The sequence below is a fragment of the Heteronotia binoei genome, chromosome 6 (genome assembly GCF_032191835.1).
Source record: "Heteronotia binoei isolate CCM8104 ecotype False Entrance Well chromosome 6, APGP_CSIRO_Hbin_v1, whole genome shotgun sequence".
NCBI classification, from domain to species: Eukaryota; Metazoa; Chordata; class Lepidosauria; order Squamata; family Gekkonidae; genus Heteronotia; species Heteronotia binoei.
In genome coordinates, this window is record NC_083228.1 from 57,788,561 (window position 1) to 57,803,138 (window position 14,578).

Genomic DNA, 14,578 nt, shown 5'->3' on the forward strand with positions numbered 1-14,578 from the left:
TACGGGAATTGATTTCAACGATGATTTACTAATTGGGTGCAGTTTTAACATGCATTATCATCTACTAAACGGTTATTAACAGCCATACAGAGAGAATATAATAGATGTTTCCTGTCCTCTTGGGCTCGTTTAAAAAAAAAAAAAAGATCGAATGTCCTCTCTCGGTTGGAAGATTAGGAACGTGTTCCTCGTTAGTAGTACTTATCACAACTGATAAATGAAATTTGTCACAGTGATGACTTGTTTGTAATAGGCATTCTGGAAATATGTGCTCTTCTTTTGCTTTTCAAAATATAGTAAGTAACCCTAGAAAACAAGATTTAAACTGCTATGAGTGACGTTTGTGCAAAGACGGCAAGCGGCTACCGGAAGGTGCAGCCACTGAAGCTTCCCCCGAACACAGGCTTTCCGGCACTTTGCACTGAACCTCATGGATTTGAACCTGCAGTTCTGGAAAAGCGAGGGCAAAGTAGGACTATGAAGTGGGAGAAGCGCCGCGTTCGGGGGTGGGAGTAGTGCTGCCTGCAGCAGACTCGTGGCGAGGCGCGTTAGAGAAGCAAGGCTGGCGTCCTGCACTGCTTGAATGGAAGCCGGCAACTAGGGGTGCCTGCATGAGTCTCAAACAGGGAGTTGCAATTAAAGGTCAAGCTGCTTAAAACGGTGTACTGAAAACTCATTCTGAGTATTGTCCCTACGAAGTCAGCACAAATAGGAATGTCTTAACAATGCTTTTGGGGAAAAAACTGTCGCAAGAATGAATGGGATGTGTGCGTATAATTGCACAGAGGGACCTTTCACACCAGCGTTCCTTTATTGTGTCTCGGGAATCTGGAAATAGATAGGTGCAGCTGCCGAAGGTCAACGTTCAGCTAATCTTTCAGTGACATTAATTAGGATTCTAAAAGCTAGACATAAACCTCTCTTATCTCGAATGCAGAGCATATTTAGAATAAATCTTGGTTGGTAAACTGCTGGCTGTGGGCTGGAGAACGGGTGTGGAGGGCCAAGTTAACACATCTTCATTGCATTCCGATGCAGAGCTTCCGCAGTTTAAATCCGCTGAAGTTAATGGGCTGGAGGACTGCTCTGCTTTGTGTAAGAGCTGCTGAGATACCACTATGTTTTAGGGGTGCCAGCCTCCTGGTGGGAACTAGGGAATCCCCTGGAATTACAGCTCATCTCCAGATTACAGAGATTAGTTTCCCCCTGGGGAGAAAATGTATGCTTTCAAGGATGGACCGTATGGCATTGCACCCCACTGTCCATGTACTCCCCAGGCTCCATCCCCAAATCTCCAGGACTTTTCCAATCTGGATCTGGCAGCCCTTCCCCATTCCCTGCTTGCTAGTGGCCCCAGGAGTACTTAGCAGTAGCACCCCTATTCTGGGTGGTAGAATGAAACCTGTCAGTTTTGTTGTGTGTGCTGCCACACACTACTATGGTTCCCTTTCTGAATTTCGCTTCTATATGACGGTATTATGCACAGGGGCTGAGGAATTTGAAAATGGCTTACTGTATAACTCCCAAGTCATGAGGTGAGTTTCTAATATTATATGTCATTGGTTGTTGAGCAGTAGATATGGACATTGTCCATGCAGTGAGCCATTTTCAAATGTTACAGCATCTATGCTGGCCTCCATAACATTTGAATGGAATTTGTCATAATAATTAATTTTAAGTAATGATCACACCACCGTTTTTGTGTGTATTTCTTATACTTTTTCAGGTGGGTAGAAATGCTGGGTTTTATTTTAATTTATTTTTGTATACAAAGCTGTAAGCAAGGCTGCCAACCTTAATGGCTGTGGATTGCTCCTAAACTGATGCAGAATCCAACAAATAATTCAGATGTTCAACAGGATGTGATTATTCACTGTTAGGTTCCATCAAAAGGGGATAGAAGAAATATGATGTAGTGTCTGAGAAGTGCCAAAGGAGTTAGAGACACAGTTCACTTTTAAAATGTGTTTACTTTTGAACATGTGTGCATGGTGTTTCAACTTGAGGGATAAGGGCAATATTGGAGGATACTTGTAGGGAAGTGCTGGAAATAAAGAAGTGTTGTTTAAATGCACGGAACTACTTATAAAACAACTTGGAGTAGCTTCAATAATGGTTACAGTGTTTACCTTTTTAAAGTAGATTGTCATTTTTCTTTAGACTTTTACCCAAAGATTTCGTCACTGGATAGATATTTTGGACCCTTTGCTCATATTTAAATCCAGGGTAAGTAGCTTACATATTTTGAAGTTTTGTCCCTTAACTTCCATATGTGACTGATGGAGGTCCGGCGCTAGGTGTTCTTGCGCCCCTTGGCCAAGGCCTGTTCCCCTGCCCTCTCCCCCAATTTCTTGGCAAAGGGAGCCCCTTTGAAGCAGGGGTAGGCCACCTGAGTTCAGGAAGCGTCTTTGGGCACGGGGAGGTGGGGAGATGGAGGGCAGCGGGTGCGGAGAGAGGGGGTGCCTCATAGTGCCCCTAGGCCAAATGGCGCCTGAGGCAGCCGCCTACTTAGCTACTCCCACATGCCAGCCCTGGGCTGATATAAAGCTGGAAAACTGATGCTGAGAAGAATCTAGATTCAAAGCCTTTACAAGGGAGCTATTTTCCACATGGCTGTTGCTGGATTTCTGTGTGAAACAAATTGTTCCTTCTTCTAAGAACAGATTTAGTAATGATTCCCATTAATAAATTTTCCAGCTGAAAAAAATCCCACTCACCCCTTTTTGATTGATGTTTTTTTTTAAAATGAAGGGGAATTATGAAGAGTTCTGGAGAGCTTGTACACTGTTTTGTGATATGTTGGTTTGTCCTAACAATAGGCATTAAATGGTTTCTGTCTAGGCTTAATAGGTTTCCTGCTACTGAAGAGGGAGAAAAGGGGGAGAGAGTGCTGTGACAGTAAAACCATAATAATATGGGAGATCTCTAGAGTGTTATCACATGATGTCACTTCTGGTTACATGACTGGAAGTGATGTTGCAGTGTTGCCCAGCCCAGCTCCTACTGCTGTCTCCATTGTTCAACTTGTAGTATTTATATTGTGAATCCTAAGGATATTCAATACCTGAGTATGGCATAATAATGCTAAGAGTGTCCTTGACCTTTTCTCATAAGCATTGAGTTTTATTTTCAGCAGGAGCCTTGGATTTGGACTAACACTACTTCCAGGATGGCTGGAAGTAATTGCTTGAGAGTGACTTTAGATTTTGCATTTGCAAATAAATACAAAAGGTTTAGCTTCTGCAGTATAGCTAGGTAAGAGACAGTCTGTGAAAACAATAACTTATCTTGCTTTTTGGCCAACAAACTTTTATTCAGAATGTACGCTTTCATGTGCGTGCACACTTCTTAAGATGAGGAATGAGGTACAGTAAGCACAGCTACATATGTCTGGTGGGGTTTAGAATGCCAAGTGGTACAAAGTATGTCAATGCAGAAAGCATTATTCTGATACACTATTCTAAAAGAAATACATTGGAATACTGTGGATATATAGCCATACTTGGTGAACTTGGTGTACTTCTCTTTTAGAGTGTATCAGAATAATGTTTTTTGTATTGACATACTCAAACAAGGGATATTGGCTGATTATCATATTACATATACTAAACCCATCTTCCATACGGTTGCCCACCTGGATTCATCTTGCTTTTTGTGATGCTTTTTTCTTGTAAGTATAGAAGGAAATTGAAACATCCAGAACACTTTTACTAACTAGCGGGCCAGACATCACAAAGTCCTTGCAAAACAAAAAGGTATCTTAACTTTCTTTTCTCAATAGTAACTTTTTACATACACTGTTGTTGCTGTTAATTGTTGTTTTAGTATGCTCCGTGCTTGTAACTGCCTCTGTCATATCTTGAGGTGCAGAGGTGGAATCTTACTTGGACTATTCAGTGAGTGCATAGCTAACTTCTGGCTTTTGGAGTCTGGCAAAGTGCGCTGCAAGTTTTCAAAAAATGAAAAAAGAATAAAATGTGCTTTTGAAGGCAATGCAAAGTTTTTTTGGGGGAGGGGGATCAATGTGCCTTGGGTTTTTATCCTTTAAAAAACACTGTAAAAATAATTCTTACATGAGAAGCAGTCCTTTTAAGGAATGATACTGAGGTCAAGTTTCTGTGTCCTTTGTAGTATTTTATCATTCCCATGATTAGGAAGAACAGAGTAAAATATTTTCATTTGTGTGCTTTGGATTCAAAGCAGTATAACGCACAAACCGTATTTTGATCTCGCAGAGATGCAACATCATGGGACTTACTTGCTTTCTGGGCCCACAGGGCTGCTTGTACAGTCACTGTGTGTGAATTCAGGGAATCTGAGGGCAGGTTCATATACTTACACATTGTGCAGAATAGCCCAGCTCAGCCATCCCAGGTGTATACAGTCATGGGGAGGAAGACCTGAGTATCTCTTGGGAATTGTTACAGGCTATTGAGAAAGCCTGCTGAGCATCTCTTTCTTGCTCCGCTCTGATCCACCATGTGTTGGAATATCACAGGGTTTCTGGAAGTGCAGTCTTTTTCATGGTTTATACAGTTGCCTACTTGAATAACAAGTTGTTTCAATTATGTATTTTATTTTAAAGTAATTTTAGTCCAGTAGTTTTCCTATGATAGGGGAATTGTCATCAGAGCGGAAATGACACATGCTACGCAGTACTGCAAATAGTTTGATTACCAAATAGCAATTTGATCATAACTCCCAAATTAATAGTAATTACTATTAGTTACCAAAAGTGTTGCACTTTCTCTCTAAAGGCCATTTTTCACAACTTAAAGGAAGTGTATGCTCATCTGCTAAGCCTACTCAGCAATACTGTTTCTAAAATCTCATCCCTCCCTTTATTGTTTAGATAAAAGAAGCCTGGAAATTAAGTTTGGTGAGTTTACAAAAGACTTGGATTCTTTTTAAAATTTGTATAGTAATTTCCTGATTCATTAGGGTTTTGTGTTTGCTTTTCTTCCTTTAAGGCCTCTGTGAATCCTGTCAGTGGTGATATAGTTCCTTCTGTGTTTCGGCTACCAGGTCAGTTTTACTGAAAATATGTTATCTATTTTTTTCCCTGCTGTAAAATATTTAGTCTTGTTATCCTGGCGAGACAGCTGGAGTGATATAGTGGCTTGAATGCTGGACTAGGACTGAGAGTGATGCAGATCCCTGCTCAGCCTTGAAGCTGCTTAAGTGACCTTGAGCCAGTCTTCCTTTCTGTCAGCCTAACCTGTCTAACAGGGCTGTTGTGAGGATAAAATGGAGAGAACTATGGATGCCACACTGAATTCTTTGGAAGAGAGGAGAGATAACAGTGTGATGGACAGAGAGTCCTAAGTAGGGTTCTGTTTACTAGAGAAAAAGCATGCCAATTGCACACATGCTGGTCACTGCAGGGAGACTTTTAATATTAGTGTGGTTAGGATAGGCAACCAACAATCCAAGTATTTTTATTCAGCCTCTGGAATGTCAGGACCCTGTTTTTTTCAATGAAGTGTTTCTAGCCTTTGTGATAACAATAATTTGTTATGAATGTAAGGGAAATGTATCCCAGAGGTACTGGCACCTGTGTTTTAAAAATGCTAGGAATATTCTTTTTTGAAGCAACATAATTATTTTTAAAAATTAATTTGAAGCCCACTCCAATAATTTTTCAGTGTTTGGGGTCAGCATGCCTGTGGGCCAGGCTAGATGTTATGGCGGACACAGGTCTGACCTGTGGCCTCCAATACCATTTTAGAGAACAATTTGGCAATTTTAAGAGGTGTCATGAGAGCCCAATCCTAATAGACCCTATGGTGCAGGATGATCAGGTGATATTGTGCCCCCATCCATGTACCTTTTCAAGCGTTTCAGATCACGTGGCGGGTGGGGGGGACGACGACTGGATCACTTCTGTCCCCCTACACTACAAGTGTAATCAGGATTGGGCCTTCATAGCACTTTTTAAATGCCTAAATTTTTCTCTAAAACGACATCCGTGACCATGGGTCAGACCCATTGTTGTGATAATGTCTACTTTGGCTCTGTGCTGCTTGTTGTCACTTGTTTCTTCTTTGCAAGGAACTTGTTCCTATAAATGTGTTAAAATAGATTGTTTATGTGGGACAAAAAACACAATTACTTCCTGATTCATTACTATTAAGACATGACTTAACAGTTGACCTCAAGAGATGCCACTTTTAATCTACAACCAGTAATTTTGCATGCGGTTTCTGTGTTCCAGCATCCACCATATTTAAGACTGTTATGTAAAACTTTGCAAATTGGCCAGGTCACTCTAAATCATGATGGAAAATGTGTGGTGCCTGGTACTTAATTTTTGTTCTCCCTTGAAAATTAATACTTTTATTTCATGTAGTTTTGCTGCTATAGAAAGTAATACTCTGTTTAATAAACAATTTTTTTTGTACCAAGTAACCAACTATTGCATTGATGTACCATATAAAACATTCCCATTTTCTTACACTCCATTCTGTCCTGCCATTGACACAGTGTGAGACACTGTTTAGATTTTCCCCTTGTGGTTAAATTATGGTTGCACTTGTGACATGCAGAGCCAATGAAACTCATGCAGCCTAGTCGAGACACAAGCATGCTTTTCATGAAGTCTGTCTTTCTCTTCGTTTACCTGAGCTAACCCCTTGCTTCCTTTCATGACAAACCACATTGCCACAGAGTTTCCCCAGAAGGTCAGCTCAGTGGTTCTCAATTAACATTCTTGGGATGGATGGAGGCAAAGGGTCATGTTGGACTTGAGGCAGACATGGATATCACCTCAGCTTGAGGTACAAGATCTACAGTCAAGGCTTCTTTTGAAATGCTGATGTATATTGTTGGTTTGCTTTTCCTGTTAGGCCACCGGGAAAGCGTTCATGACAGCTGATTTCACTAAATAGCCATTATTTGTTTTTCTTCAAAGCTTTCCTGCCAATTATTGCTCCATTGGTGAGTAATGATGGAAGTTTCCAGTATGTGCGCTTGCTATATTTCCTGAACTTTACATGTCCAGTGGGTTTGTGTGGCAAGTTAGAGTGGGCTGAAAAGCAGCTTAGCTTGCTTCCCCTCCCTAAAAGGCAAGACCATTTACTCAATAGATGCTTTCTTCATGCTGTCTTAACAGTTTGTGCTGACAAGCAGGCCCGCATTACAACTTTTGTGGGCCCTACCCACTTTTGCCTTTGTGGGTCTCTTGCACAATAATAATGTCAATATTAAAAATTATTTTTGATGTAACTTTAAATACTTAACTTTTTTCTGGTTTAGGCAACATTTAATAGATTTCATTTCATTTAATAGGTCCTAAACATATCTTTTTTTCTGATGTGAGGGGAAAAAATTAAAACGTTTTCTTCAACCTTAAAAGTTCATTCCCCCCCTTCTGTTTTAAAAAAGAAATTTAAATATTTTCATGAGCTCATAAAAGTATTGTGGGCCCTAGGCACTGTGCCTAATGGCTAAGTCAGCCCTGCTGTTAAATCCATATTTACAGTATGCCACAAGAAAAGAGAGCTGTTTTCAAGGGCAATCCCATCTAGAACATGTCACAGTAGTCAAGTCTCAGGCTTGCAGTAGCATGAGTGACTGTAGGCAGATCAGCTGGATCTAGAAAGAAATACCTCCTCTGTACCAAATGTAGTTGATAAAATGCATTTTTGATACTGTAGCCTGCTTTGCCATCAACAGAGGCAGGGTCCATCAAACCTCCCATTGAGTCAGCCAGTGATAAACTCATCCCACTCAGTGTTGGCAAAATTGACCCTTCCAGTTTATCAGCCATAGTAATCAGTATCACCTTTATGTTTCAGTTTTTTCATTATCAGAAGTGGTGCAGCACCTTTATGATGGCCCCCTGGGGCATGTGATACAAGCATGAAAATAAACATCTTGTTAGCTTGCTTGCATGCTTCACTTACTTTAGATGTAACTAATGAAGGAGCAGCTGTACCACACTGGCTCTTCTCACTACAGCTGGAAGTGTACAGAATCAACCTGAGAAATGCAGTGGTGTACGTGCATTGTTTAAAATTTATCTAAATAAAAAATTAAAATGTTTTTAACATTTTATATAAAAAACAAAAGAAAAAAAACGACTGAAACTTTATCTCTGCTTTGCTGCTGTGTGTGCGTTCCTCATTCTCATGCAGGGGGCCAAAAAGTGCCTAGCACTAGAGGAACATGGTTCACAATGGACTAAGAAGTGCATAAACAGAAACAAGGTCTAGAATCCTACCTTTCTGCTGTTATTTGCCCCCTTGATACCAGGTTCTCTTTCCTTATGAGGTTTTCTTCACAGGCTGCTGGTATTTCATTACCGCATAAAGGAACGAAGCGATTATTTTATTGGCAGGTATGGAGCCAATCCAGTTCATTTCAACATTGTTTCCATTTGCTATTTGTCAATTCAACTTACATGTTTTTGTGTTTTCAATCTCTAATCTTTCAGTTATTCTTCCATTTATATGCAAATGGATTCAGCGTGGCACATGGGAGTTTTAAACAGGATTCAGAAGTAGGTGTTAATTGGAAAAAGACATTTTGCAATGAATTGTCCATGTGTTTCATAGTGGAATAATGCAATTTTATTTATTGTGGTTTTTTTGTTTTTAGGAGCTTCCATACAAGCAGATGCTTTTCAGTGCTGGGGCAGTCCTATATTCTGCAAGCCTGGCAGTATGTCTTTGCAAATTCCTCTGATATTTCCCCCCAGTTGTTGCATTTATTTTATAAAGGTAAAGGTAGTCTCCTGTGCTAGCACCATACGTTTTCAACTCTGGGGTGATGTTGCTTTCGCAACATTTTCACGGCAGACTTTTTACGAGGTGGTTTGCCATTGCCTTCCCCAGTCATCTACACTTTTCCCCCCAGCAAGCTGGGTACTTATTTTACTGACCTTGGAAGGATGGAAGGCTGAGTCAACCTGGAGCCAGCTTACTGAACCAGCTTCCGCTGGGATCGAACTCAGGTCGTGAGCAGAGGACTCTGACTGCAGTACTGCAAGCTTTACCATTCTGCACCACAGGGCTGTCTTACATTTATTTTATCCCAGTATTGATAATTTGCAGCACAGAGGGTCGTGACTCCCTTGGACTGCGCTGCTTTATGTTCCCTGGCTCAGAAAACCAAGTTATAGAGCTGCAGGTATACATATTATTACAGTGGACTGAGGAGACTTACCTTTACATTTTCATTCTGCCATGAAGCTCTTTGGGTAGCCTTGGGCCACTCAGTGTATCTTAACCAGACTATGTTGCAGGGTTGTTTTGACACGAAACTGGGAGAGAGGGCAGACAACCCACCTTGAGTTGTTTGGATAAACTCGAATAAAATCTCATGCTTGGAACTTGGCCTGGGCCCCACTTACAAACTAATTTAACCTATACTGACTTAGGCAAGTTAGGCTAGATATGATTCCAAGAATCCAGTGACTATTTCAAACCCAGTTGACTTCACTGTCTCTGATGTTACAAAGTTTTGGCGGGATGACTCTTCCCACATGGTTTATTTGATTGGTAGCTTTTCTCTTTGAACAGGGAGACCTCTGCATGTGGTCATGGACATAATACATTTTGGGCAGTCCTTGTACATTCTAATATTTCTTTCTGAATGTTTCTAGGCTTTTCCTCATTACATCATGACTCGTTGTCAAGTACAGAGTCCTTCTATGCAGTTGTTCCTGAAAGCCATGCCAGGTCCGCTTACAGGTGAGTGAATGGAAACATCTGAGGTGGAAAACTGTTCTTTTCACCGCACTGGTGTTAGGACAATATTTCAAGCCCTACAAGCTCTTTTACAGTTTCTATGGGGAGAAACCTCTCCTTTTTCATTCTCAGGTAATAAACTGTTCAGAACGCTGGAAGAGGGAAAGGGAAGTCCTGCTCCTGCTGCCTCATCCACTCATATTTTTCCATTTCTTCCACACCAGTTCTTGCCAAAATACTTTGAACCATGAAAGTGAAAGCTGTCTAAGCCAAAGAAACTGTTATCCAATGCACACCTATTTTATTCCAGATTCCCTTCATGCATAACGGGGTCTTAGTGTGAAAACTGCTAGCAATCCTTTCAGGTTGTTTGCTGCTTTTCTTGCTTTGCATTCCTGGGTCTAGGCCTCAGAGATTGTGAATTGTACAGTGTGCGTTCAATATTTATATTTTATATTGTTTTTATGATTTTTTCCTATGGTTTTAATGTTGTTAGTTGCCATGAAACCATTTGTGTAAGCAGCAACGAATCTAATAAATAAACAAATCTAGTAATGTGATTGTGTTTGATAGTCAAATAAATGGATAATTCTAGACAAAACTGTGTTCATTTCTTTCCGTGTGCCAAGCCTGTGCTTTCTCATTTTACAGCCACTTTGTGTGCATTTAATGTGCTGGTAATGAGAGCAAGTGAGCTTGAGAGTGGGATAGAAGTTATGGATAGCAAAGGGAACATTGTAGGAGTATCACAGAAAGCAGGAGAAAAGGTAAGCAAAGTTGTGAATCTTCCTATTAGCTTTTCCTCCATTCCAATCCAAGCTATCAACTCTGAATTAAGATCCAGATGACAAAGAGAGCTGTGTTTCTCAAAAGTTTATGCTACAATAAAATTTGTTAGCTGGCCTCATAATACAAACCTAGCTTTGTAAACTTTTGATGTAGCTGATACATAAAATTTTGGATTATTATTGGTATTACTGCCTATATGGAATGTTGATTTTCCTTTTTCTTCCCAAACCAGGCGGTAATAGAAACAGCATTATGCAGAGCAGTAATGATTGGGACAGCAGTATGTATTCCAGATATTGTTCTGCACTACTTAAAACGGTAAGGGTGTGGCAGCATTTAATGTTGTGTATTCTGTGTAGTTTATCTGGGTATGTTCTATAGGTGTGCATCTTTTGGAATGTTGAATAACTTTGACTGTCAGCTTTGTTAACTGCTTTCTGAAAGAAAGGAAAAAAGCCAGTATTCTTCTTAGTGTTCCCACCATGAGAAAGATAAATAACAATTCTGTTCCTAACTTGTTCCTAGTTATAGTAAATTATGAGTAGTTGATTCTATGCCCAGAAAATCTCAGGATAGAACAGTATGAAAAATATTGTTGCATGCTCAGAGGGACATCCTATCCTTGCTGGTAAAAATCAGGCCATGCATTAAAATCATGTATTGTCTACATAAGCCTAATGTACAAAAATGGTAACATCCCTGTGTTCTATTTGAATTGCTCAGAACTGAAATTCAGTGAAAACTGCTTTCTTACTCATCTGCGTAAGATTCTTAAAAAGTTATTCAATTAGAGTAGCAATGCCATGTATGCTAACCTGATCCTAATTGTTATAATTTATGCAGATTTAAGTTTTGTGATCACTGCCATTTTATTCATTTCAATAATAAGATATATTTTAAATAAAGGTTTGACTAAACTACCAAGTGATTGACTTAAGGAACATATGGTTTTTCTTCTGAACCTGGAATAACCAGACTCCTGGTTTGCCTCAAGTAAGGTTAGAAGCCGGGATTTGCAAAAGTGACAATTAAGGGATTTTCTCCTGCCATTCCGTTGTATGATATATAAGTGGTTAAGGAGTTGCCAGAGAAGTTTAAATCCTCATATGATTGTTTTAAAGCGATGCCTTCCTCATGGGTGTGTCTATTGACTGCCATTAGAAACTATGATAGTGTAAGTTGCTGAGGAGAATAAGGGAGAAAATGGAAATGTATTTTCATGTAGTACCTATTTACACATATGAGTTTCTTGTGGCTCAAGGAGTTGTGTGCAAAAGGCTTTTGTATTGGGTATGGGTTGCATTCTTATTAAGGATTAGCATATTTCCCTTGGGGTTACAGGGTTTTTTTCCTCTGCAGAGAAGACACTAAGAAATGTCTCTGTTACTGCTTTGAGCTACAAACCAATCACTAGAGACTTGTAATCGCTACAGTACATGCTGGTGTATTCAGATATCAGCACCCCTCACTTAGGTTCCAGCCTTTCCTCACCCTCACTCATACCACCACAGGAGGGCCACAGCCTGCCACACCTCCTCAGGTGGCTCACTACTGCACCGGGCTCCCTTTCTCACTGGTGCTAACTCCAACATCTCTGGAGATGCAGGCCTGCCTGGCACAATCAGCAGTGCCCATCAGCTGTTGAGTGGGGCCTTGCCTGGAAGGCACCAGCCCTCACATGCCCAATGTTGACTGTGGGCCAGATGGCCTCCAAGGGGGCCTTAGAAAAGCCCAACTCCAGAGCCAGAAAGAGGGAAAAGGTCACAGGCCTCACAAGAAGGGAATTGGGGTCAGAGGTGGGGGAGTGGCTCAAGGTCATCAGGTCTGCTCCTCTCCTTCCCACAGAGAAAGCCAGGAGTTCCTGGAACAGCCTGATGGGGATGGAGGCTAAGTTGCTTGAACCCACCTACCCCCATATCTGAAGCCAAAGCAGGGCCTGATAGCCTTCAAGCTACTCCACCTTCCCCATCATAGATGCCAGAGTGGAAACAGCAGCTGCAAGCTGCCTCCCACAGGGTGCATGTATTTTCAAAAGTGTCCTTTCCATTTCTGGCTCTCCAGGTAGCTTTTGTAAACTACTTCAATTGGGATCTGAAAGACACTACTCAGTATCCCTAAGGACTAATAGCTTCCTTCAACCTGAATCATTGTAGGGAAACCTATTGAAGGATGGAAGTTTAGCACCAGTAATGTAACTGCTGCTTCTCAGTGCCTATCCTTTGCTTTCAAACCGGACTTGTGACAGTTTTCCCATACAATAATCTGTTTTTAATGGTATCTTTGATAGCACATACGTTTCTCTCCAACATCCACGTCTTTGCGGTTCGTTGAGGTCTGTGATGGTTGTTTCAATCCTTGGACTGATGGTACCCATTACATTTAGTTGGATTCCACAATTAGGAACGGTAAATCTTGCTTTCTCTTTTCCTAGTGTTTTAGTTTTTCTAGTTTCCATACAGAATCTCCTGGTTCACTTCCTCTTTAAAATGGGGAAATTAATGCCCCTCCCCTGATATTCATAGTACATTGCTGGCTACCATGATTTCCAAATGTTGCCAATATAAAAGGTGCAGATATTGCAAATATAGTACTGCTAGGGACAAATGCCGATTTAAAAAAATGATTAAATGGACTTTCCCAAAAGAGAGCTCTTATCTTTAAAACATTGAATAGAATTCCATTTTGTTTCTGCCATGTCCCATAGGCATTCTTAAGGCTGAATTAACACACATAAGGTAAAACCACCAAGATACTGTATATAACAAAATGAGGGTCCATTCCCAAATAATTTCCTTCTGTTGATATGAGAGGGCTGCGTTTATTTTGGAGCCCAGGTGTCAATTTGAATAGTGATATTGGCCTTTCTGCTATTCACATTTACTATTTAAAAGCTTATACTAACATTAGTGGCAATACTTCATTTTTCACACACAAAACTGAACTCAAAAGAGGGAAAGAGACTAGTGATGGTTTGAAATGTTAACGGTGTGTCTATGTGTTTCAGATACAACGAAGTTTAATTGAGCCAGAAATAATCTCATCCACTGAAGAAACAGAGTTCTTTTACAACAGGGGACTTTAACTTATAGGATATTTGTTGATACATTCATTTGAAGGTTTTGTTTCTAAGCTCAAAGAAGCATCTTGATTTTGCTGGAAGAAAGGAATATAAAATCACTGGCGCCTTTTCAAAAGAGAAAAGATTTAATTTTGTGATCTGCATGTAACTATTAAAAGCCTATGATGAAGAACTAAGCGACTACTGAACATTTCTCTATTAACATTTTATGGAAGCTAAGTGGAATAATTGTAGTGAATGATCTCCCCTTTTGCACTGTCAACATCTTCCTGTCTTCCCTAAGATGTCCATGGTACCAAAAGGGAACCAGTGTACTTTCCTGGTTAGATTGATGGACTTAGATTGAAGGCACATGGGCATTGATCTCTAGTCATTAACCTTTAGCTAACCATAAGAATGTAAGAGGTGCTACAGTACAGCATCTTGTTTCCCAAAGAGACTAACCAGTTGCACTGGAAAGCCATCAAACAGGACAGAGGGCAAGGCCTTTCCCTGATATTGCCTCCTACTATTTCTCATCACCTTTTAAAGCCATAAACACTAGTGGCCTCACTACATCTACTAGCAGTTAATTCCACAATTTAATTACTTGCTAAATAAAGTAATGTCCCCTTTTGCCTATGCAGAATATGCCCAGCTTTTCCTCACAGTGTTGCTGTAAATATAAAATAAATATATGCTGCCCTGGAAGAAAGGTGGGATTTAAAGAACATAGACAAGTGCAAGTTCTTAGTATCATCTTCTGTTGTGATGCAATTGGAAGTGCAACTGCTGGCCTGCCACCCTTTATTTCTGATTAATATTTTAATTTGTCAAATACTTTCCCCAAACCCAGTACTCTAATATTCTTTCACTAGTGGCCTAGTATCTCACTCCAAGATAAATAAATATGCAACAGGAGACAGTGAAAATAAATTCAGCAAGGTTGAATGTTCACATGAGCAGGACAAAATCCCACCTATAAAAGTTAATGATGGGTAAAGTGACCAGGATCAAGCAATTTGGGGCGGGGGGGAGAGAT

General features: G+C 40.3%; 1 protein-coding gene across 2 annotated transcripts; it reads left to right on the top strand.

Annotated features, from left to right (window-relative positions):
- The first annotated feature begins 360 nt into the window (after window positions 1–360).
- On the top strand, window positions 361–13,726 carry SFXN4 (sideroflexin 4). 2 transcript variants are annotated; one of them, XM_060241533.1, is made up of 14 exons: window positions 361–469; window positions 2,161–2,226; window positions 3,681–3,755; window positions 4,853–4,879; window positions 4,971–5,025; window positions 6,911–6,936; window positions 8,285–8,338; window positions 8,435–8,500; window positions 8,599–8,661; window positions 9,605–9,692; window positions 10,341–10,456; window positions 10,711–10,796; window positions 12,766–12,883; window positions 13,483–13,726. In XM_060241533.1, exons 1-14 carry the CDS (start codon window positions 431–433, stop codon window positions 13,558–13,560), a joined length of 957 nt encoding a protein of 318 aa, XP_060097516.1. In that variant the 5' UTR covers window positions 361–430; the 3' UTR covers window positions 13,561–13,726. The 2 variants fall into 2 exon arrangements, with proteins under 2 accessions (XP_060097516.1, XP_060097517.1); XM_060241534.1 differs by lacking the exons at window positions 8,285–8,338; window positions 8,435–8,500 and having other exon boundaries at window positions 367–469.
- Window positions 13,727–14,578: the final 852 nt, after the last annotated feature.

Bases quoted from the DNA above. Each gene is read 5' to 3' on its own strand.
- SFXN4 (XM_060241533.1), top strand. From the start codon at position 431: ATGGATTTGAACCTGCAGTTCTGGAAAAGCGAGGGCAAA. The intron at 4,880-4,970 runs GTGAGTTTACAA...TCTTCCTTTAAG, and splicing joins AAGCCTGGAAATTAAGTTTG to GCCTCTGTGAATCCTGTCAG. The intron at 12,884-13,482 runs GTAAATCTTGCT...TATGTGTTTCAG, and splicing joins GGATTCCACAATTAGGAACG to ATACAACGAAGTTTAATTGA.